At 41.0% G+C, this 25,112-nt stretch overlaps 1 protein-coding gene across 1 annotated transcript in view; it reads left to right on the top strand.

Moving 5' to 3' along the window:
- The first annotated feature begins 673 nt into the window (after window positions 1-673).
- COL3A1 (collagen type III alpha 1 chain) overlaps window positions 674-25,112 on the top strand; it is a 79,086-nt gene continuing 54,647 nt past the window's right edge. The window contains exon 1 of the mRNA XM_075001741.1: window positions 674-876. Within this exon, the coding sequence (XP_074857842.1) occupies window positions 798-876 (79 nt within the window). The 5' untranslated portion in view covers window positions 674-797. The remainder of the gene's footprint in view (window positions 877-25,112) is intronic.

The raw sequence follows: 25,112 nt of genomic DNA, 5'->3' as shown, positions 1-25,112 counted from the left end.
GTTAGACCAGTGCTCAGTTTTGGAATATACTGTTTTCATCATATTATCTTCCATGTTCTGTTAGATCAGCACAAAACTAGAGCTATGATGAGATGATGGCAGGATGGCACCATGACAGCACGCAAATTCAGTTGCCTCATTCAGGGTTCCACTTTCATTTAGTTTGACTTGTACTCATGACAATGAAAAGAGTACTTTCTTTAACTTCCAGGACTCCTTTGTTTTCTGTGGTCTATCATCATGTCAGATAGCTGCTATTTATTTTCACTGTGAAGTTGCAGGATACGTCTCTGAAGTATCAAATATTATACATCTTGCCTGAGTCCTAACTGACAGGGGGAAAATTGTTTTACCACATAAAAAGGCACTGTAATGTTTTTCCCTCTTCACACATATGTACTGCAAACATGAACACACTCGCTATGTATATATCATGAAGTACAGTATGTGTGTGTGTGTGTGGGTGTGGGTGTGCGGCACACATATACAAAAGCTCCAAATGTGCTATTTATCCTGTTTAGTTGGCTGTTTCTTCTACAAGGCCAAGAAAAAAATATCATTTCTTTTTCTGTTAAGGGGATTGGTCTTCCTCTCATATTTCAGAGAGGGGGTGGAAAGTAAAGGAAGCCAAACTTTTTCCTATTTAAGGCCAAAGCAAAGGAATGCCTGTGGCTCAGTCCTGTGCAGGGCCCGGTGCTGAAAGGGCAGGGAACAATTGATGGTGCTATTTTGAATTGATTTTTCTTTCCCCCCATTTTTTATTTTTGCACATAGAGTCTCATGTCTAATATTTAGACATGATGAGCTTTGTGCAAAAAGTAACTTGGCTCATTCTTGCCGTGTTTCAACCCTCAATTACTTTGGCACAACAAAATGGTGAGTAATTCATACTTCTTATGAGGCTTTTTTTTGTTTGTTTTATTTTCATCAATTCATCTTAATAGCACGTAAGATAACAGCATTCACAAATCTCCACAGTACTTTTCCTCCACTGAGTCAACATTATTAGATAGATAGCTACTGTTTAATTTTCTTTTTTTAAGCTGAGTACTGGAACATGTATATTGCTAACCAGGAGGTTCCTAAATATAAGAAATGTTTTGCTTTCCCTGTGTACATTTTTCTCTATTTAAGCTGTATTTGTTCTTTCTGGTGTTCTTATTATAGGCACTTGAAAGTTTTGGAGTTTTTAAATTATTTTGTTTTGAATGCTAGCTCTGTGTAGTCTGGAAGTTATTTGCCTCATGTAATAAGCCTGTGTTTCCAGATGTTTGCCAGACTGGTGTTCTGCACCATCTAGTAAGTGCTCCTTTGGCATTATAGAAATATGCTTTAAAGATTTTAGCCTACAGAAAAAAGAGACATTTTAACCAAATTTGCTGAAAACATTGTTCTAAAACTGTGCAAGGAAATATATGTGTGTCTGTTTGGTGAGTGTTTATTTTCCACAGAAAGCAAATGGGTGAATAAAATCACTCTGCTAAAAACTTCTTTATCACTCATCTGCAGGCTATTTCAAACTCTTAGAAGATCAGTTAACAGAAAACTGATCTTCTATGAGGGAACTGTGGTGTAACAGATCACTAGCGCATGATGAACCTGGAATATACTTAAAAATTATACTCTCATTCAGTTTAGAGTCAAATTAACCATGATAGTTAACAGATGAAACTCCATGAGAACACTTGATACTTTTGGGGGTCTGTATTGTTTCCATGACATTTTAATCAATATATTTCATATCTTGTTATGCTTCAGGTGTGAAATAATACTTTTATTCTCTGCACATGAAAGAGATGTTGTTCATGCTTGGAAGAAACTGATAAAATATTTTGGTAAATGACAGCAAACGAATATAAAATATAAGAGCAGTGAAGTACAGACAAACATTTTATATCCACATCCAGCCCTGGTATAAAAAAAGGAATTACTAGAAATTATTATTTTACCAAATTGATGGACACGCTGAATGTTAAACCATAGCTAGAAAGCAAACTGTGTGTCAGGGTTTATTATATTTCTACCAGGATATCTGAGCGATTGAACAGTTGGAGCATAGGATGAATGTTCCTTTTGTGAGCAAATCAGATATTATGAGTTGTACCAAAGAGGTGTCCAAATGAGTTCCAAATGTCAATATTCCTCATGCAAAATATAGGTGAAGGTGAAGTTTCTAAATATATTTTCAACAATTTCATTTATTTATGTCTGTTGGATGGTGGCATTTTTACGTCCTTGCTTTCTCCAGTGGCCCTTCAATTGCTTCAACAGAAAGACTATTGCAAAGCCAGAAGAAATGTATGAAGAGGGGACTCTTATCTGCTTACAACAAAATAAATTGACATGTTTTTCATTGCAGAAAATCAGGTTCTTAAACAGCAGCCACCCACAGTGAAAATCACCCTTAGTTTGATCTCTTTTTTCCACAAAGCCTTCCTGCACATGCTCCCCTCCTTTTGGTTGTCCCTGCATTTTATTACAACATCCATTTGTACTAGTAATGGTCAGTTTGGAACATAGCAAGGAAAAGTGATGCCTAAGTGTGAGGGAGCAGTCTTAAGGGCTTATTTCTTTGGCACATTCAAGGTGCATGGTATGGCAACATTTCCCTACTGGGCTCGCTTCTATCTTGGGTAGACAGAGATGGTTAGCCTGATGACATTGGTAAAACATCAATTTGTAAATGCTACTGAAATTGTAAATGCTACTGAAATTGAATGTCTCCCTTTGGTTTGCCCAGAAGACAGTGCTGACCTTACCTTGGAAAGTACTATTCTACAAAACACAGAACCCTTTTCTCTCTTTTGAAATTGCTCCATTTTCTTTTCTCACACCCCCATCCCAATGGACAGTCTTAGAAAATGGATATGAGAAAGATGATTCAGAGAGTTGACTGTTAATATTGTTACCGCATCTACAGCACATTGATGAGTTTGAAAGCTAATGTTTCCATGTCTGAACAGAGAATTTCCAGACACGCTAAATTGCTCCCTCATGAAAAATGTTTATATGGTTTTTATCAAAAGTTAAGTCAATATAAAATTTTCCTTGGAAAGTCTTGTCGGCAGACAAGCCTTGGCAAGATATTAAGGAAGCTGATGGGAATATAATGTGTTCAGAATAGTTTGAGGTAGCTCTGTGCGATCAGTTTCTTAACTTTTCTGTAATAACTAGAAAGGGAAGTTTAAGTGCACTCTACAATTGAACCTCTATTCAGCTCGTGTTACAGATACTATGGAATACGAAATGTTAACTCGCTACCACTAATCCAGGATATAAAATATTTTAGTAGTCTAGCTAGAGGCCTTTATCTTGTGGGGGGAAAAAACTGAGCTTGAGATAGGATTTCTGGTTTCTGTTAAGGTTTCACCAGTTGAAGTTATCTGGGCTAACCTCTTTCCTAATGAAGTGCCACCTAGTGGCTGGTAGTTCTCCTTCGCCTATGACAAATGATGATTGAGAGGCAACAAATGAATATTTAATACTCACATGTGTTACATTATTGTATCAATGTTTTGGGAGCTAGTAAATTATTCAAGGCTCAGTTCTGCTCTCCTTGCATTGGCAAATATTTACTGGCTCTTGAATTAATATTAATAAATTACTGTTGTTTATTTTATTATTGGGAAGCAGAAGTGTTGCATTATGGCTCATATATACTACCAGAGAAGTGTAAAGAGGCTTTTGTATCTGTAAGAATCAGGGCCAAGAACTGAGAACAGTTCTACTTCACTGTTATTAGATCCAGTACAGCAACCTACTAGTGAATGCTATCATTCCCTGAGTGTTTCCTTACATTGGATTGTCTGGTACCATCAATTCGTGACCATGGATATCTGTACCATAGTAGGTAAACAGGTCTATTTGGTGTTCAAATAGTACAGGTCAGGTGTTTACAAAAGAAAGTAACCTGAAAGTAGTGTTTACTGTAGCTTATCCAATGTTAAGAGAACATGAAAGAAAAGATCATCAAAACATACCAAAAAGGGAAGTTAAGAAGAGCAGTAAGAGAGACATTTATTTATGGAGCTGGACAGGTGAAAGTGAAGGTTGATAATATGTAAGAAAATTATCTCAGTGAGCTTTAGTTGGCAGCAGTAACATGCGGCTGTGTGGGGCACACTCAATCTGAGCATACTGCTGAGACACCCATCACCTATGGCCTACTTCACATGCTATTTTGGATCTATCATCTAATAAAATGTCTCAATTTTCCTGAGTATTTTCTCACCTGGATCCAGCTCCCAAAACATTATGGCCAAAGACAGTGGTGCTTTGACGTACTGCAGAATATACTGAGTTGAACCTACAACGGTGTGCATCTGACACCTCAGTGTTTGAGCCTGCACTAGCTGGCTCCCAAATTTCAAACTAATGCACCATTAAAATGTAGGGTTTGAAATTCAAGCTTAGCAATGTATGCCTCTCAGGCAAGACTGTGTTTTGGAAAAGCCCTATGTGACCTTCTGACTTGGGAAAACCAGAGATTTAAAGTCTGGAGTGGGCATGTTTTAACATATGACAAATTTCATAAATACCATGTAAATCACACAGATTCCTGGTCTGAAACCATTTGCTCTCTTTCATAATTTTCCACATTTCATTTTTGAGTAGAGACCCAGGCTAAGCAGACTGATTTTAGGAAGGGCAGTGGAGTTGGAAACATTCACTACTGCATTACAAAGGGGGAATATAGAGGTGCAGAATGTCATCCACTGGCAATAATACTATTAACAGAGTCAATACTTTAGTCAGAGCTAGGAGAGCCGCCCTCCTTGCAGAGTTACAAATCACAAGCAGACAATCTGTTCTTTTCCAGGTTTTGGGAAGTTTTGGGCCTTGGGTGAGACAGATGTTGTCACCTCTTGCCAGCCTTACGCAATTCTTTGCTGTTGGCTTTAAGCAGTTTGCTTGGCGGAGGAAGAGAAAAATCAAATATTAATATCCTATTTTTTCTGTGCCATACTGACATGGATCTCTTATTCAGTCTGGTGCCTGTCATGTTATTATAGGTTTAAAGCTTGTTATGACTCACTATTAAATTACAAATACGATAAATAACTTGGTACATAGCTGGTTTGATAATCTGGAGAACATGCTCTGTATCATGGAGGCTGACATAGGCTGTAACTAGCATTGCTGTTTCACCTACTTGTAGGCTCTTAGTTCATTTTGGTTTAACAGCGTCTTTTGAGAGGAGGCAGACGTTCAGGTTGCCACTAGGCATATTTGATAGTGTGGTATGTTTTCTCAAGTTGTCAGGCAGCATGAACACTGTTGGTTTTGGATATTGCCTTATGTCTGAGCAGTAACCCAGTGACCCTGAGTAAAGCAAGAACTGCAGCAGCCACAGAAATCTTTGCAACTGAATGCCCCCCTCTACCCTGCTGAAACCAGCCTGCGATAAAGACTTCAAACCTTTTAATACTGCCTCTAGGTCAATAGCTGTGTGCAGTTGCCATCTCATTTCCACTGTTATCATTTTGCTGTATCTGATCATGACACAAAGGGTCCACTCCAGTTTATTAACAAAAGGAAAGAAGAAAGGGGTGACAAGAAGTTCAATGGCAAAGCTGGATTGTCAGCTAGGTTGTCAGGGTCCTAGAGGGAACTAGATTAGTTTCTGAGGTAGTTGTGGGAAACAATGTGATATGGCAAAGTACAATTTGTCATCAATGGTACCTAGAAACTGCAGTTGGACTTTAAGATGCTGGAACAATATCAATATTTGTACAGTTCAGCCTGAAATTTGTCCCATGACTTCTCCATGGCCCTAACCTCATTGCCATGCACTATTCTCTTAGCTGTGACTTACTAAAATATACCTAATAAGACTTCAGGTGGCCGAGGCTTCAGCCGAGAACCAGGACCCAGCTGAGAGGATTACTAAACATCAACTGCCTACTTATCCAAAGCCTCTATGAAAGTTTCTAAACCTATAATCTGACAAGCATCTAAATGGATACCACATTTAAATGAAAAACATACTCTGTGATATTCAAAAGCATTTCAATGCTAGGTGGTAAAATATTCTGTTTGACAGCTACTATTTCCTGAGTGCAGGTACACTCATCCCTTGTTTAATGAGTACTTGACTTATGAGTGCTTGCTAAAACGAGGGACGTAAATATATACATTTGTTCACTAAAAGACCGAACTTCCCCCCGCTTATACTAGCCAACTGCAGGGTCCCTGGCCAGAACGCAGGGAAACATGCAGCTGCACCCGGCCCGATCCCAACACCTCTGGCCTGCAACTCCCCATGCTCGCCCCAGCCCCACCTGCTCCCAACACCCACCAAGGCCTGGAACCACCCACCCCCCACACCCCCCACAGGTACTGCACCTTTTCCAACACCCCACCCCAAGGTTCACTTACTTTTCAAGCTGCATGCTGCCACTCCTTCCTCCAATTAGGAGCACTAGGAACCAGTCAGAGACTTTTACATGTATTTTAATGGTAATTTTGTGCCCCTTTATGAGTTTTCACCTCTGAGCAGAAAGTTGGGAACCAATTGTGCTCGTATAGCAAGGGATGAGTGTACAGTTAAGGAGTAATTTCTGGATTTTCGAATTTTGATCCTTGGCAGCTACCATAATTAAGTTAACCCAGTTTATTTTTTAAATGCAAGGCTTTTAATGGCCATGTTTACCTTAAAATAGTTGCAAGAATACTACATCACTCTATCCCTCAACCCAGACATAAATCATAATATGTCCTGTATAAAATATTTGTGATAATCAAATGTGCCATGTTTCCAAAACTTAAAACATTTGCTTACCCCTTTGGGGATTTTGGCCTTATTGGCATACCTCCTCTCTCAGTGCTTATCTCCTAATTTTTTGTCATTTATTTTCTGCTGTGTACCCCATTGAAATCCTTTCACATAACACCGGTGGTATGTGTACCATGCTTTGGGAATCACTCATATAGTGCACAGAATAAATCGTGAAGACCTACTAAAGAGCTCTTACTGCTAAAGACAATGAATTTTCCCCCATCCCCCATCTGCTCAGGTATGTTTGTAGAGGGCTACCAATGGGGGGTTGTGGGTGTGAGAAAAGGAGCAGATTCCCTGGGCCCCAGCAATTTACAGGGGCTTGGGGATCTTCCTTGCTGCCATGGCTGGATCTCGGGACACTTTTAAATTGCTGCTGAAGCCCCTGTCATGCAGTTAGGGGAGTGCAGGATGACTAGTAAGAGGTGGCTAACATGGGTTCAAAGCTTCTTTTCCATGCAAGGCTTCTGGCTGGGCCCGGAGCTGGCACCCCCACCTTTTCAAGGGGCCCAGCATTTCTGTCCTCAGCCCTGTGATTGTACACGGCACGTTTCATCCTTTCCATTGACACTAAAGAAGAGCACTTACCCTGTGTCAAATCCTTTTCAAGAGCGGAAAGAGCTGCGGTTTCTCTCATACTGTGCCCATTCCCAGAACTATACAGAAATACCCACACTGGCCCCTCGTGCAAGAGTTCTGAAGAGTTACTGTTAGTGAAGGGGATCACAGGCATTCTTCACAGCTCTGTCCCACGCTGAATCCAGGACTTCTGATTAGCAGAGCTCCCACAGCCATGCACAACCGGCACCATGTGCTTCTATAGGTGCTGCACACCCACACATGCCCGGTGCACATAACACATTTCTTTCCATCCACAGCCGAAAAAAAAAATGAGAGGAAACATTTCCATCCAGGATTCTTACTGGAATTAATGCTACTTAAGACATCACTATCCACACAGTGTCCTCTCTCTGTCCTGCTACAGAACAGGCCCAAGGTAACAGACTCCACCTCTCCCTCAGGGACTGTGCTACTAACAGGGATGGGAGCAGGGATGTATCTGCCGTCACTGCAAAACAGCATGTTCTTTGTGGATATTGTATTTCTCTCCCCCTGCCTAGGGTTAGTTTTTGTTTGTTTGTAGGGTTGGGAGACCTCACCTTTCATCCCTTCCACATGAGCTCTACTTCCCTGGAAACACTGCGTGGGGATCCTCTCAGAGCTTTCTGGCTGTCCCTTCATGTATCCCAGGATCTGAAACTGTGTGGTTTGGGAGTACGGTAAACCCTCAAGTTACATGGGGGCTGCGTTCCTGCAACCCCTGCATAACCCAAATTTTCACGCAAGTCAGGGTAGAGACTGAAACCAGGCCACAGCCTGGTTCCTGGCTCCCCTGGGCTTGCAGGAGCTGGGAAACTGACCAACCCATCCAGGGCTGGTCAGTTTCCTGGCTCCCAGAGTGTCCAACAGCCATATGGCTCAGGGAAGGCAGGGAGAATGGGCTCTTCACCCACCTAGCTGCCTGCAGCGGTAGGCAGCTAGGTAGGCTGACAGCCACAGAGCAGCTTCAAGTTGTGCTTATCTCGCATTAAAGTGACTCATGCCCAACTTGAAGCTGCGTATTTCAATGGTTTACTGTAGGAGACTACAGTTTTCAGACATGTTTTTAACATTAAGTGGTTAATTTTTCTTTGAACATGTCTCCTTTATGCCACTGACATTGTAAAGGGAATGGAAGTTGTTCTCAGTTACTCCTTGATTGGCATATTCTTGGCTGCCAGTGACAGTGACTGCATAGCGGGTAAGTCCTGCAAGAATATAAGTTAGAGCAGTCCTCAGGCTACAGTACATGAGACCAAATATTCATTATCTTTTAGAACAATGATTATTTTTTCACAAACAGTGTTTCACAATAACAGCTGTCTTCACTTCATAATTCTTCTCACTTAAAACAAAATCCAACCTCTCCCCTTCCCTGCCCCATGCTCTCTTTCTCTCTCTCTCTCTCCCTTCACTTCAAGACTAATCCTGCTGACTCTAAATTTCCAGAGCTGGAAACTGTCTGTTTCATGTCAAAATGACAATGGAAAACATGATATAACCAGTGAAACAACAATTGTTTGTTAAGTTTAGTTGGGGTAAACTTTGCACACTGGGACTTCTGGCTATGTTCAGTGAAAATACATCAGAGGAGATTCTTTTCAGATTAGCTAAGAAACCACTTCCATTTTCCATGATTTTTCTCAAGCACTGTAGTTTTATAAATGTAATAGAAGAATGAGCCTGAAACTAACATGCAGTAAAATAATAGCTGCATTTTTCTTTGTTTCACACATAAATAGTCTGTGAAGAGAGGTTTGCCGAGGAACTGTGTCACACATCAGGCATTTAACAAACTAAGAATATTACCTGAAAAAATTGTCTTTATTTTAAAATACAATGCAGCTTTCAACTGGGAAGGCACATGTACACTGTGGCCAATATCCTTAGTTATGGCCAAAGGGGCACACAGTGCAACTTGGAAAAAATGAACTACAAATGTAGCTGTAAGGCCTCAGCTGGCTGTATGCCAGGAGGGTCCTCAAGCATTGGGTACAGCAAGTTAAGGGCTGCTCTCATTTGAATCAGCTGCCAACAGCCCCAAGCAATAAATCCTGCAACTGGCGACCACCTGTCTAGAGACACTCCTGGACATGCTGCCTTTCTCAATGACTACCTACAGCAACTGGAGGATGTTGTAGATGTTACTACTGTGACTCAGTAATAAGAGGATATTTCCATGAACACCTATATCAGCTTTAGTTCAGTACCACATGGCAACACAAGGCAAAATACATGCCTATTCTCAGCAGTAAATATAGGACTGAATTGTGGCTGGAAAGCCACTTTTCCTGTTAACACACTACTGGCACTGCTGGCAACACTGGGCTTTTATCTTCCTCTCTGGGCCATAACTTGCTCCAACTGAGTCAAAGTCTCATTACTTGGACCTATTTTGTGTCTGGAAGAAGGGTTCTTTTGAAAATGTGGTTTGTTTTTGAAGGAACCCTGTCTACATGGCTGTTTTGGCTTCTGGAAAAGCCTCTTCCAGAAGTGCGATCGTGCAAGAATATGCAAATGAGGCACAAGATATGTAAATCTGTGTTTCATTTGCATTTTTGATCTCACTCATTTGCATTCCACTTCCAAAAGTGGAATGCAGAGTAGACGTAGTCCAGATGTTTTGTTTTTGGTGGAAATGTGAACAAAATTGCAGTTCTTCTTTCCAACAACATAACAGAAACAATTGTTCCCCATGAACACAGTTAATTAATAATATGGGAGGGGTGTCTCTGTTATTTTGCAGTTCAGTGTAGCTATTACATTGAACATCGAAGAAACAATGAACTATACCTCCCATATTTTCCTTGAATGATATGCATGCAAACACAGCAACTGTGCTCTTTTGATATCAGTCTGATATTCATGACAGGTTCTTTTTTACTCAAATCTATATTTGGATAACATGCTTAGTTTAGTACAGACTCACTGTGATGCTCTGCCAGTTATTTCAAGGAAGGATATTCACCTGGAAGGAAACAAGAAAACCGATGTTTTAGGAATTACAGATCTTAAACCACAGTAATTGCAATCATCTCAGATGTTTGTAAAATGCGTGCATGTTACTCTAACCCAGCTTTTGATGCTGCCAGGCTGGGCCTCTGTGTATTATCCCTCTCTTTAGTATGAATTAAAACATCTATACAGAGAAATTCAAATCCAGCTGGATCTTTTCATGTTAGATTGTTTAAAGAAAACAAAGTTGCTATAGCTTTATTTCAGTGCAAAATCTTCACTTGTCCTGCCCAGCCCTTGAAGTCACATTATTGTAACATTCTTTACTGTAGAAAAATTGAGGTAACCAACGATGCTTATGCCCACTTTTGACATCAGAACTCACTAGCAATACCAGGCATTCTTCAAAGTACCCTCTCACTAGTATTTGGACAGGTATTAGTTAAGAAAAAGGATTTGAAATACTTTTAAGCCAGCGGCTGAAATACAATGTTGCAAATTTATATTTAACAGATGGTCCAAAATTGGGAATGCCTTTGCCAAATGCAATAAAACAGCTACAATCGTTCATTAACTTTATAATTTTGACATACTCGTGTTGTAACCAAAACAGAGTTTTATAGCTAGCTATTTAATTTAGACAAGAAAAGATTCAAGGGAAAATTCTGAACACTGCCATACGTAACCACTGAGAGTCCAAACTACATGTAGAGGCAGGCAAATGAACACTATTTGTTTTACAAATGAGGACAGAATGACACTGTCCTATTTTGTGCAGAATCACATATTTGACTGACGTGAGATTTCTGAAGCCTCACAGGTATTTGTAATGTGTCTGCAGTCATGGATAACATTCCTTTCTATGGACAGGATGCTGTATCTCTTTTGAATACCGCATCTGAATATAAAATAGGAGGGCCAAATTCTCAACTGACTTACAACCCATGCAAATTCATTGAATTCAGTGAAATGGTACAGGGAATTATGTCAGTGCAGACCCCTGCTGCTTTATTCATCTCTGATACACTTCAACAGAAGTCAGTGGAATTACACTAGGACTGAATTTGCACATTGTATTTGAAAATGTCAATTGTGTTACCATATGTGCTACACAGCACTGGAACATTTCCCATCTGCTGACATCTCTTGAGAAAAGTATTGAAGCAAGCTAGGCTCTTCCAGGCAGAGCTTGGAAACAGCCACTAAATAAAATATTTAGCCCTCCCGTTTGGTTAGAAAAAGTAATTTTGCATGTCTCATTTAGGATTTCAATTACCTAATAGAAGTTGCTTAATTACAACAAGCAAAGCTAACAAAGAACAAATATATATATGTGTGTGTATATATATATATATATATATATATATATATACACACACATATCTGTTCTGTTTCACAAGTTCAGGTTTAAGCTTTTAAAATGTAATCATTGGGCCCTGTTCTTCAAGCCTTTTAGTGCACCTTGAACTCAGAAGAAGCTGAGAGCCTCTTCCCCTAATTCCCCCAGAAAAAGGGCCAGTTTCAAAATCTTTCCAGGACTTCCTGCTTCTAGACAAGTCAGAAATATCACAAGAACAGACTTTCTTGCAGCATTATAGCCTAGCCATATGTGGTCCCTAAGTATGGAGGTACATGGTAATAAAATACTTTTTAAAAGTTACTGGAGTTTTAGGCCCTGTTTTGTTAAGGATTCTGAATGTTGACTTTCATTTACTTAAAAGTTCAGGTCATGAGGAGGATACACAATTGGGATGGTGTGAAAAAATGGATTTTGGAAGTTGATATAGATATGGAGTCTTGTAGTCCACACTTACGCAAAACTTTCATTCAGGTGTTCAGGATTTTGCCAACAATTCATTTCAAATATGCATAAGTGTGTTATAAATAATACTCTAGAATGATCTGTAAGGTAGCAGATTGAGCAGAAGCTTGGTACATTTTGAAGTTGCCTCCTCCCCTCTGTCACACTGTACATTACAATATTGAAAAACCACCTTATTCATTCACCAGCCTACAGAACGTTTCCTATATGGAAACATACCTATCTCATAGAAGGGGAAGTGACCTTCATCGGTCATTGAGTCCAGTCCCTTGCCTTTACAGCAGGACCTATCACCATCTCTGACAGGTTTTTTTTTTAATCTATTTGCCCCAGATCCCAAAATGGCCCCCTCAAGCACTGACCTCACAATCATAGGTTTGGCAGGCCAATGCTCAAACCACTGAGCTATCCCGCCCCTGCTCAGCTTATTACTGCAATTAGCATATTTTTTGTTTTTAATTAGCATCCAGGCTGATTATATATTAGTCCAAAAGCTGATCCATAAAATCAGTTGCCATCACATCAGGGCTCTGAGCTTGCACCAGTTTTAGGCCTGAGATTTAGATCAGTCCCTATAGTTACAGCTGCCACTGAGTGAATCATATTCAGTTCAGGGTTTATATCAAAGCGCAATAAATTAGGGGTTATTTGTAGTACTTATCTGTAATCTGGCCCATTTCTGCTATTAAGACAGGACTATTCCTATTCAACTCTGTCTGAAATTCATTCAGAGAGGGCTTTCAAGAGAAAAGCTCAAATTTACCCGTGTTTAGCTGCACACCTCCCCGGTTACAGCCATGCCTCAGAAGAGTCACTGTTTAGCTCTTAATTACCAGAGATAGTCATTATCTTAGATTAGCATAAAGTCCAACCAATCACTGTATCCATTAATTCCATTAATCAGAATGGATTAGAGAATACAGAAGAATGGATAAAATAATTCTGTGAGCATCCTGGTAAAAATTGGTTTGCTATAGCTTTTTACTAAATTAGTGTTTGTTTGAAATGCTTACTTTGTGAATTAAGGCATAATGTGATCGTTTCTTTGTATTCAGACCATTATTAGCTCCAAAATGGTCAGAATACCTTGCTGTGTATTCACCCCCTGGGTTGAATCCCAGCTTAAACCAGTGGGCCTGTTTAGTTAAAGTCACAGACAGGATGTGCTTCTTAGTTCCAAAGGATGTCTCACCTTGTATGTGTAATGCCAAGACACCCAAGCTGTTAGCAAAAGCAACTAAGCCTGTGACTCTAGGGGGCTAAAGCCCTGGGCACTACCACATGAGCCAAAGGCCAGCTGCTGCTGAGCCAATGCTGCAAAGCAAAGGTTTCACTCTCTGTAGTACATGGTCTCAGTGCCTCAGGAGTTGTACATTCACAGCTGAGTGAGTATCAGTAGTTTTATGAAGAACATCATCCATGAATGTTAAAAGGCAAGAATGGCTGGAACAACTGATAGCATTAAAAAACGGCTATATTAAATACGGGGATATAAACACAATTGTTATAAACCACGTTACCACTGAGACAAATGATATTGTTAGGCTACAAAATATACCTAGGAAATATAAGGAACAATATTTACTATTTTTAATCCACACACAATTGAAAAAGGTAATATAAGTGCCAGTAATCTGAGAGCAGGAATGACACCATTCTAAATTTTACTGAGCAACAAATTGCAATCTGGTGATTGTAACACACATCTTGAGTTTCTAACAAACAAAAGGCTTCTCACAGCCCTTGAGGCTCAGCAGTAAAGAGAGAAGAGTGATAACTGCTTTAACTGACATTTGCACTGATTAAGGGCCTGATTCTTCCAACAAGTCATGTGAAAAGAAGGAGAAACAAATGGGATGGATTTCAACATAAGGGAGAACTTTAGCACCATAAAATGCAATTCTCTCCACTGAGGAAATAGAAGCCCTTTAGTCTCCCCTGGGAATGGTCATATAAGTGGAATGCTATGGGCTTCTCATTGGGCTGTGGTCCTATTTTCAATTTATGAGGATATAGCAGCATGATTAGCACTGTTTTGTACAACTCTCCCTTCTCCCTATGCATCTATGTTGTGATATAAGCGGTTAGGGCAGCAGCTGGCAGGGGATCCACATCAGCAGATGTATAAATAGATTCATTTTGGAAGAACCCAGAGACAAATGGGAAGGCACTGGCCCTCCATCCAAAAGTCTAGTCTTTGTGTGGGTGCTGTAAGATACTCTAACTAACTGTGCCCCTGGATCTCAAGACAACTGTGTGCTTATAGAGTTGTGCTTCTTTCCCATTCCATGGAGCACCTTCCCAATGAGGTTCTCTAAGGAAAGACCAAAAGATGAACATCATTGACTTTTCCAGCCTGCGTGTGGGATTCTCTCACATGACGATGACTTGGTCCTAAATCACAGAATAATGGTGATGAGTAAGCGAAAATAAAGAGGACATCGGAAAGTGTTGCACAGGAAATGAAGATTGTGTAGTAAAAAGGACATTATTCCTTCAGGTGTAGAATAATGTCCAGGCACAGAGGGACACTTTAGTCAACAAACAGATGTCTTCTTCTTATAACTATCTTTACTAGCTGAGAGAATGGGAAGAGAAATACCAGTCAGAGGCCCAGTCCTGCTGGCCTCCTTCAGGATAGATGCTTCTAGGATCACAGTTAAGAGAATTGCTTATAGATAGCAACTTCATGTATTGGAGAGGCTGTTTTTTCCCCATATATGATTCTAGCTCAGCATTTAGAACCAGATTCTGCCACGCTTACTCATATTACCTCGTACCTTACCTTACAAAAATTCCAACTGAAATCAGTGGAGCCATTTACAAAATTGAGATGCGGCTCAGTGTATGAAAAGAGGGAAGAGTCTGATCCCAAATTAATGAGAAATTGGTACGGGGTGAAAACAATGGGAAAATTGCTATTTATATGATCAACATAGATCAGTTTTCTGAAAACATCATCTGGTTTGCCCTCTCAGAAATTTCTCCTCTAATTAACTGTATTGCAATTCCTATCCTTTCACTATCTAAATGCCTGAAAATAGCTAATCCTGGACCCCACTGTTAGGAAGACTCTTTCATGGCCAGCAGGGAGGGGAGAAGAGGGAAAAAGCTGTCAAGCAACCATCCATATTTTCTCTCTTCTCCAATCCCAACCCTGTGTCCCACTTATTTCTCTGTGCTATAACAGTGTATCGCAGGGTAACACCCCCAAAATTTCTACTCACAGTGACTCGGTGAGGGATACATGCTGTCTTCTAGCCATAGATGGTTTGCAGATCTTCTTACTTTTCCACAATGGGATGTTTGTCCTTAGGACTGCTTAACGGGGTGCATACTTAAGTACTCAATTCTTTGTTCTCATAACAAAAACTGATTTCAGTGAACTCCTATATATGAATGATGAGAAGGCATCTGTTTACTATTGCAAATGTTAAAATGTATTTATATGCTAAACACCCTACAGAATTCAAAGACCTTCCAACCTCATAGCTCACTCTAAGGCCACACCTACATAGGAGGGTTTTTCTGGCAAAGCTGGGCTTTTGTCAGAAAAACCCACAGAGCATCTGCACACTAAATACGTGTTGTCAGCAGTTTGTCAACAAAAGCCAACACATCTGTCAGCAGCGCTGCACCTCTCTCCGTTCATATATAACACCTCTCTCCACAGTGTTCTATCAAGAAAATAACTGTGCAGATGCTCCAGGGCCTTTCTGTGGACAGATAGGGCTTCGGTTCACTGGGCAGCCCTGTTTGCAGAGCTTCAGTTGGCTGCTCTGTGGAGAGAGGGCCGGGCAGTCTGGTTCTCTCTGTTGATGGAGCAGCTTGCTCTTTGGATCCACTTTTATGTGTAGACACAATCTATACTCAGAAGTTTTGCTGGGAAATCCCATCCGACAGTCATTTCTGTCAACAGATGCTTCTCCTGTAGATGTGGCCTAAGTGAATAGCCCTAGTGCAAACCGACAGCTTGTGGCAGACTCTGTAACTCCTAACTCCCAATCTTATGCTTTAACCATTTCCTCTATAAAGTAAATCACAGCTGCAACTGTTTAAAACTTCACCCCTTGTATACTTGGGAGAAATATGGCTTATGCAAAATGGATTATATTAGTTACAGAAGGTGACCATTTGAAAGTGACTAAAGTTGAAACAATATTTCTGGGACTCTTTTTAAGTCCCAGTTAGTTATAATATTTCTGTGCTTATTTCACCATCTCTAGTTGTAAATCCTATAAAGCAGAAAGCATTTCAAGCCTCTCGTCTACTTAGCATGTATTTAATTGCACAAAGTTCAGAATAGCTCAGAAATGCTGGCATGCAAGCCAGTGAGTTTGTTATGAGAGTCCATTTATTTCCATTACTGGTCTTAGTATGGAATGAGCATATTTGCTTTTCTCATGAACATTATCATCATCACAGTCAGAGAGTCAATTCCATTTGCTGCAAGGTAGGCATTTTGGCATTCTGCTTTTTTATTCAGTAAGTGGAAAGGAATGCTCTTCATAAAGCTAGGATGGTGAAGCTTGCGAATATTCCCAAAAATCTATTCCAAAATGTAGAGGAGCTATAAAATCTTTCCTCCATATTAAACAATCTCTATCCTTTTTCCTTTATCATTCAAGGGAATATTTCAGAAGCCCTGCAGTGAAGTCCATTGAAGTCTTTGGAAAGATTCTCCATAATTTCAGAGGGGTTGGATCAGGCCCAAGGAATTTAGAATCAGAAGTTCCATTGAAAGTCAAGGGGTCTTGTACTCCTAAATTCCTTGGGTGCTAAGAAAATCTTCCCTCATCTTCTTTGTGGGCTCAGTCTAACTTTCCTTAAGGTGGTAGAAAAGGCTCCTGTTGACTTTAGTGAGCTCTAGATCAGACCCTAACACAAGTGAGTCAAGAGACTTGCCAGGCCCATGGGCAAGGTGTGGGGGCCTGATTCTGTGCTCCCAGCCTTAAACTAGCCCATCGTAAAAACTCAAATTACAACAGTTGTGATATGACAGCAATTGTTTTTCCTCTCAGGTTAGCAGCTGGTATTCACAAACATAGGGGAACGTGGGGTTGAACTTGAGCTGCTGTGTAATTGTGAGTCCTTAACCAAGTTTCCCAGGCACTGACTTCCCCTCTAGCTGGAAGGTGCTGGACTCCCCACCCCCTCCTCTGCCACAGGCCCTGCCCCCACTCCACCCCTTCCTCCAACCCCCATGCCTGACCTGTGTTTTTCCTGCTTCTGCTCCATGCCCACTTACCTTCTTCCCTGCCTCTTTCCACCCCCTCCCTGGGCACACCCTATCCCCCTCCTTCCCCTCTCTCCTGGAGCCTCTTGCACGCACCAGAATGGTTGTTCACAGTGGCTGGGTGGCACTAGAAGGAAGTGAGAGAAGTTGATCAGCAAGGCTGCTGGAAAACGAAAGGCACATGATGAAAAAGATAGTTACCTGGAGGCTGCTGAGCACTCACTATTTTTTCTCAGTGGGTGCTCAGGCCCCAGAATACCTATAGAATTGGTGACTATACCAAATTGCTAAAACATGGGTGAGTTTAGAACATACTGTGTTTTTTTGCAGTGGAGATTGATGGAACCACACCTGCTCAGATGTTCTGCAGCTACTGTAGATTTCACTTATCCAAACAGGAGGAAGTCTGAGGTTTTGGTGAATAAATTTAGATCTCCCCCGACTTTCAGATATACATGTGGTTAGCTGTGTGCAGATGGTGTCTGAGCAAATATAAAGCCAATAATGACTACATGGAAGGCAAGTTCCCAAGGCAGCTGAATTCAATAGCAGAATTCCCGTGTTCCTCAGGCTACATCTATACTAGACTAAGAAAGTTGACCACAGGTGCACAACTCTAGCTATGCCAATTGCGTAAGTAAAATTGACATATCTGCGCTTAGCTAACTTGTCTGTCTGTGCAGGGGAAGGTTGATGGGAACGTTTCTCCTGTCAAGCTCCCTTACTCCTCAGGTCTTGCAACCCCTGAGAGCTCAATTTTGTGCATACATTCTAGACACAAATCAAATCCCAGAAGATTGACCCTGAGCAGGTCGATCTTCTATGGTAATGTACATAAGCCCTCAGTGGAATTAGGATTATGTCCAATGTCACAGTTGCCCTTTCTCCACAAAAGATGTCCAGATAAGCTTTCCTACTTCAGTTGTCTTATCCCATCCTTATGCAAGCCAGATTGAGTCCTTTCAGAGCAAAATGAAGTATTTCCTGTCAACACTGTCTGTTCTGCCCCCATCCTGCTTCTAGCCTGATTAGCAAACAAAAATTTTGGACTCCAACTCAGAACCAGTCTATGAGATAAGAAAACATGTTGTGGTTTCAGTGCTGGAAGAAATCCTACCTACTGCACAGTATAGAAATCTTTAAAATCCAAACATTTAGGAAAAGTTGCCCAAGAACTCTGAAGTTACATACATTTTCCAACAGAAAGCTATTTATGCTTTGTAAAGTGCCTTACAGATGTTCCACGACTTATTTATTTACACAATCGCTGGCAAGCCATCACAGTCATCAAAGCACTGAAGTTGTTTAAAGTCATTACAACTAGTGCTTTGAAAACTGGGATCAGGTTTGATATTGGCTATTCATTCCTGATATTTAATGAAATCTTAGTCTTATATGTACAAGCAGGAACCAGCAAGAATATCTGATTAAGGCAAATATTTGACCATTTTAGGCACATGTTTAGAAGTAAACGAGTCAGCCTTTTTATATCTCTATTACTTTTTGTATTGCTTGTGAATGTTTTAATGCAGATCAGCTTTTGAGAGTATTCTGGAGTTGTCTTTTAGTCTTCATGTATAATGTATGATGCATTATGTCATAACATACTGACACACAGATCTACATCTGAGTATCAAGGGGGTGTCTTGAACAGGCTAAATCAACCCAGATGTATTTTTTCCTCTGGAAAACCTACTTAATACTTTCATTCTGCCAAAAGCCTCAAAGATTTGTTCTGCAGTTCTTTCCGCTTATTTCTTAACTGGTTTAATGAAATCCAGAATGTTAGAAGCAAGTATGAAAGTCCTTATAGACAGAGGTCTGTGTATTCTATTCTTTCTGTTAAATCGTGCCATCTACTGTAAAATTAAAGAATGACAATGTTATGAGACTAGAGAAACCAGGTCTCTTTATTACCTGAAAGAATGTCAGTCATTTTATAAGACTATTGGAATTATTTTCATTTTCATTGATGCAATTTAATTTCACAGTGGAAAAAAATGAAAATGAAAACCACATTTTCCAAATAATGAAAAAAGGTATTTTGAGACAAGGATCTATTGAGAATAATTGATTTGAAAAATAGGTAGTTTTCCACCAAAGTGATAGGACAAGCTAACTATGGGCCCTCTGCTGCTCCTCCTGGAGCGGTGCCATTAAATTCAATGGAAAGAAGAGTATGCCTCATAGATTTCTGAGCAGAAAGTAACAAAACAATGTGGATATAATAGGATTTGAGAAAACCTGGAAATGTGAATCCTCACAATTAACTTCCTGGAGAATAAGAAAGTGATATTTCTGGCCAACTGTAATTAAGGACAAGCTGCAGTTGAGAAAAGCGCACCAATATTTGGAGCTGAACATCTCACCCTTGCACAGGTGAAGTCAACAAAGTCACTTGAAATGTGTATGCATGCATGTGTTCATGCTCCCGCACAAATATGCGCACGTTCATATGCTCACAAGGCACACACATGCTTATGAGCATGCTGTTCTTTAGTTAGGATAATGATATTTTTATTAAACAGTCCTGGATAAGTTATGGTTTGCCCTGTGCGGTCAAGTAAAGTACGAGAAAGGACACGTTTCCTTCCCACAGTAAGGTGGCAAAGGAGGAACATACTTCAGCTACAGAAGACAGGAGGTACAAATATGGGATGAGTAGCTCTGGAGAGGTGCATGCCCTGCTGTCTATGCCCACCAGGCTGTGATGTGAGGCACATCGGGCTATTCTTTTTTAAAAGGCCAGCAAGACCTGCTCCTCACTCTATGCTCCCTGGGGCCTTACGGGGCAGTGAGAGAAGACAGAATTATGCCTCACGTGGGTACACAGACAGTGACCGATCTGCTTGGGCTCAGGAGCGCTCAATAGAAGCACCCCTGAGCCTTTTGCATGAGTCTTTAGCAGTACCAGATAGTGGGTTTCACTGCAAAATGCTATGCTCTTCCTGATTTTAAAACACATTTTTCTCCATCAGAAAATCACTGGAAATGTTGTCAGAGTCATGTTCTAAGAGATCAAGACATCTACCATGGTCCCCTGGCATTTTTTTCATTAACCAATTATAATGGGTTCATCCAAGTACAGACAACATTTCTGACAGAAACATTCAGCAATTAGCTAAGAGAATACTTATTTTTCCTACTGTAACTGACAGCAGTGTCCTGACAGAACTGGGTCCTACACTATTACATGTAGGAATCCAGGCAACCATTTTAGAAGCTTAGAACAAAACACTTCTTTAGTTATACGTAATGCTCAAAAGACCTGTTTAAAATTAAACAAGCGGCTGGCTTGGATTTCTTCTGTGGGATGAGACAATGCAAGCAATTGCTTTTCTTTTGTGTCTTTGTTTTATTTCAGGCATTTTGCAGGGGAAGGGTTGAGTAGCATTATATTCAGTCAACAGGATACCCAATCAGGAAGGGCTGAAGGTATGATATCTGATGAGAATGGGTACAGCTAACAGAAACCAGACAGAGAAATGCACAATACCAGTGATGGAATCTCCCTGATGCTGTGGCATTGCCGATGTAAATAGCAATTGAAAGCTCAATATAATTTAACTTTCACTCTGAAATAACACATCAAGCATTCCCCTGTTCAGATAGTAGCCTCCATGCCATGTGCATTGTGGTAGCCCAAATAATAACATGAAAATTCATATTCTTTTGTAAGCAGAGGAACACCTCACAGCAGCATTCCTTACAATTAGGGCTTATGGCGCAACAGGGCAGAGGGGGCTTCCCTCATTTATGCACATTGAACTCATTTGATCAGGCCTGTCAGCTTCTTAGCCAAGAATGGAAGTTATATCTGCCACTCGATAACTAGGTCTACACCAGACATTTTTGCAAAAAAGCCAGGGTACTTTTGAAAAATCACATGGAGCTTCTACATGCAAAATGTGTTCTTTCGATATTAAATCAGAAGAATGGTGCACTTTTTCTGGTGGCCCTCTTCCTCTCCCAGATGAGGAAGACCACCGTTTTCGGAAAGATTCTTTTTGAAAAAAAGATGCCCTGGGGGCCCTTTTTTTAAAACAGGAGTCCTCATGGTGTCAGATTTTTCAGTCCCTGTTCTGTTGTTTTGAAAGAGCAGGGCTGTGTAGATGCTCTCTGTAGAAAGAGCGGATTGAGTTTTTTGATCTGCTTTTTTGTGTGTAGATGTGCTCTTTCAAAAGAAGATTTTTCAAAAGAGATCTTGGCCATGTCCATACCTGTCCCCTCTTTTCAGAGGGGGCATATTAATAAGGTGGTTCGGAAGATGCTAATGAGGCACTGACATAAATTTGCAGTGCCTCATTAGCATAATGGTGGCTGCACATAATTCGAAAGTGCTGCTTTCAGAATGCCTGCTGCTCGTGTAGATGAAGACCTTTCAAAAGTACCCTCGGCTTCAAAATCCCCTTCTTCCTAAAAACCAAATATATAAGAACAATAATAATGGGTTTTGCCTCAGTAACCTTTTTGACACTCAAAAACACTTTACAGAATAATTACCTTACTTTTGCTTTAATGTTTATCTGTGCTAAATGCTTTAAATTTGCATCTGTATTTTTCTGTCATCATTAATTAGCATGACTACAGGAAGCACTAGCATTGTATCAGTGCCATCACTTAAAAATAATGTAACTGTGAGCCCAAGAGAAATGTAAACATAAATTGACATTGCAGAATCAAAATAATCTACTCCAGGCTTTGTAGTTTCTGCAACGTCTGATTACTTGTGGACAGGTAGATGAGGTAGACAAAGGTTTCTTCAAACAACTAAAAGAAACTTCCAGATCACAGGCCCTGATTTTCATGGGAGACTTTAATCACCTAGAAATTTGTTGGGAGACCAAGACAGCAGCACACAGACAATTCGGAAAGTTTTTGGAGAATGTTGGGGATAATTTCCCATTACAAGTGCTGAAGGAACCAACCAGGGGCTCTGCTCAGCTTGACCTGCTGCTCACAAACAGGGAAAGAACTATGGGGTGAAATAGAAGTGAGTGGCAACCTGGGCTTTAGTGATCCTGAGATGGTAGATTTCAGGATTCTGACAAAAGGAAGAAAGGTGATCAGCAAAATACAGACCCTTGATTTCAGAAGAGTAGACGCCAACTCCTGAGAGAACTAATGCGCAGGATTCCCTAGGAAACTAAGAAGAAAGGGAAAGGAGTACAGGAGAACTGGCAGTATTTTAAAGAAGTTTTATTGAAGACACAGGAACAAACCATCCCAGTGCACACTAAAGCTGCGTCTACACGTGCACGCTACTTCAAAGTAGCGGCACCAACTTCGAAATTGCGCCCGTCGCGTCTACACGCGTCGGGCGCTATTTCGAAGTTAACTTCGACGTTAGGCAGCGAGACATCGAAGTCGCTAACCTCATGAGGAGATAGGAATAGCGCCCTACTTCGACGTTCAACGTCGAAGTAGGGACCGTGTAGACGATCCGCATCCTGCAACGTCGAAATTGCTGGGTCCTCCATGGCGGCCATCAGCTGGGGGGTTGAGAGATGCTCTCTCTCCAGCCCCTGTGGGGCTCTATGGTCACCGTGGGCAGCAGCCCTTAGCCCAGGGCTTCTAGCTGCTTCTGCGGCAGCTGGGGATCTATGCTGCAGGCACAGGGTCTGCAACCAGTTGTCAGCTCTGTGTATCTTGTGTTGTTTAGTGCAACTGTGTCTGGGAGGGGCCCTTTAAGGGAGCGGCTGGCTGTTGAGTCCGCCCTGTGACCCTGTCTGCAGCTGTGCCTGGCATCCCTATTTCGATGTGTGCTACTTTGACGTGTAGACGTTCCCTCGCTGCGCCTATTTTGATGTTGGGCTGAGCAACGTCGAAGTTGAACATCGACGTTGCCGGCCCTGGAGGACGTGTAGACGTTATTCATCGAAATAGACTATTTCGATGTCGCAACATCGAAATAAGCTATTTCGATGTTGGCTGCACGTGTAGACGTAGCCTAAGAAAAGCAAATATGGTAGGCAACCAGCTTGGCTTACCAGGGAAATCCTTGCTGAACTTAAACCCAAAAGGGATGCGTATAAGAAGCAGAAACTTGGACAGATGACTAAGGAGGAGTATAACTATATGGCTGGAGAATGCTAGGAAAAGGGCAATAAGAAGAGTTTCTACTGGCATGTTAACAATAAGAGAGCTATCAGGGAGGGTGTGGCCATTAGTGGGTGAGGCAGATTACCTGGTAACAGGTGATGTGGGAAAGGCTGATGTACTCAAAGTTTGGTTTTTTTTGCCTCAGTCTTCATGTCAAGGTCTGATTAGCTTCCGTGATGAGGTAACTGGCTCTGTGGACATGGGGAAGTCAGTGGATGTGATATGCCTTGACTTTACCAAAGCTTTTGATACAGTCTCCCACAACATTCTTGCCCATAAGTTGGATTGGATACATGGAGTGTACGATGGATAGAAAGCTGGCTAGATGGTTAGGCTCAATGGGTAGTGATCCTATGGCTCTATGTTTAATTGGTAATCCATTTCAAGTGGAGTGCCCCAAGGATCGGTTTTAGGACCGATACTGTTCATCATCTTTATTAATGACCTGGATGAAGGAATGGATTGCACTCTCAGCAAATTTACAGATGACACGAAAGTAGGGGGTCAGGTACATACACTGGAGTATAGGAAAAGGCTCCAGAATGATCTAAATAAATTAGAGGATTGGGCTAAAAGTAATCTGATGAAGGTCATCAAGAAGAAGTGCAGAGTCCTGAACTTGGGACAGAAGAATCCCAAGCATTGTTACAGGTTGGGGACTGAGTGGCTAAGTATCAGGGCAGCAGAAAAGAACCTGGGGATTACAGTAGATGAGAGGCTGGATCTGAGTCAACAGTGTGCCCTTGTAGCCAAGAAAGCTAACAGCGTATTGGGGTGTATTAGGAGGAGCATTTCCAGCAGATCAAAGCCATGTCTACATTTGCATTCCTCTTTTGAAAGCAGAATTCAAATGAGGGAAACTGAAAATGCAAATAAGGCACTGATTTACATATCCTCAGGCTTCATTTGCATAATCTATTTTCCTAAGAGATTCTGTTGAAGGAAAAAAAAGCAGTGTAGATGGGACTCTTTCAAAAATAAACCCCATCTTTGAAAGAACCCTTCTTCCTGAAACAAAATAGAAAGAAGGGCTCTTTTGAAGATGAGGTTTATTTTCAAAAGACCCCCATTTACACCCACATTTTTTCTTTTGAAAGAATCTCTTCCAAAAACAGATTATGCAAATGAAGCATGGGATATGTAAATTAGTGCCTCATTTGCATTTTTATTTCCCTCATTTGCATTCCTTTTTTGAAAGGGAAATGCAAGTGAAGACAAAGCCCAAAAGAAGTTTTATTCTCCTCTCTTCGGCACTGGTGAGGCCACATCTGGAGTACTATGTCCTGTTCTGGGCACCCCAGTATAAAACGGATGTGGAAGCATTGCAGCAGGTTCACGAAGGGCAAGAAAAATTGTTAGGGGCTGAAACACATGATCTATGAGGAGAGGCTAAGGGATCTGGGGTTATTTAGTTTGAAGAAGAGAAGAGTGAGGGGTGATTTGATAGCAGCCTTCAACTTCCTGATGCGTGGGGCTCTAAAGAGGATGGAGAGAGACTGTTCTCAGTAGTGATGGATGGCAGAACAAGGAGCAATGGTCTGAAGTTACAGACGGGGAGGCGTAGGTTGGATATGAGGAAAAAATCTTTTAGCAGGAGGGTGGTGAAGCACTGGAATGTG

The sequence above is a fragment of the Carettochelys insculpta genome, chromosome 8 (genome assembly GCF_033958435.1).
Source record: "Carettochelys insculpta isolate YL-2023 chromosome 8, ASM3395843v1, whole genome shotgun sequence".
In the NCBI taxonomy this organism is placed as follows: domain Eukaryota; kingdom Metazoa; phylum Chordata; order Testudines; family Carettochelyidae; genus Carettochelys; species Carettochelys insculpta.
The sequence above is the reverse complement of the archived record's forward strand: the minus strand, read 5'-3'. Positions and strand labels throughout refer to the sequence as shown.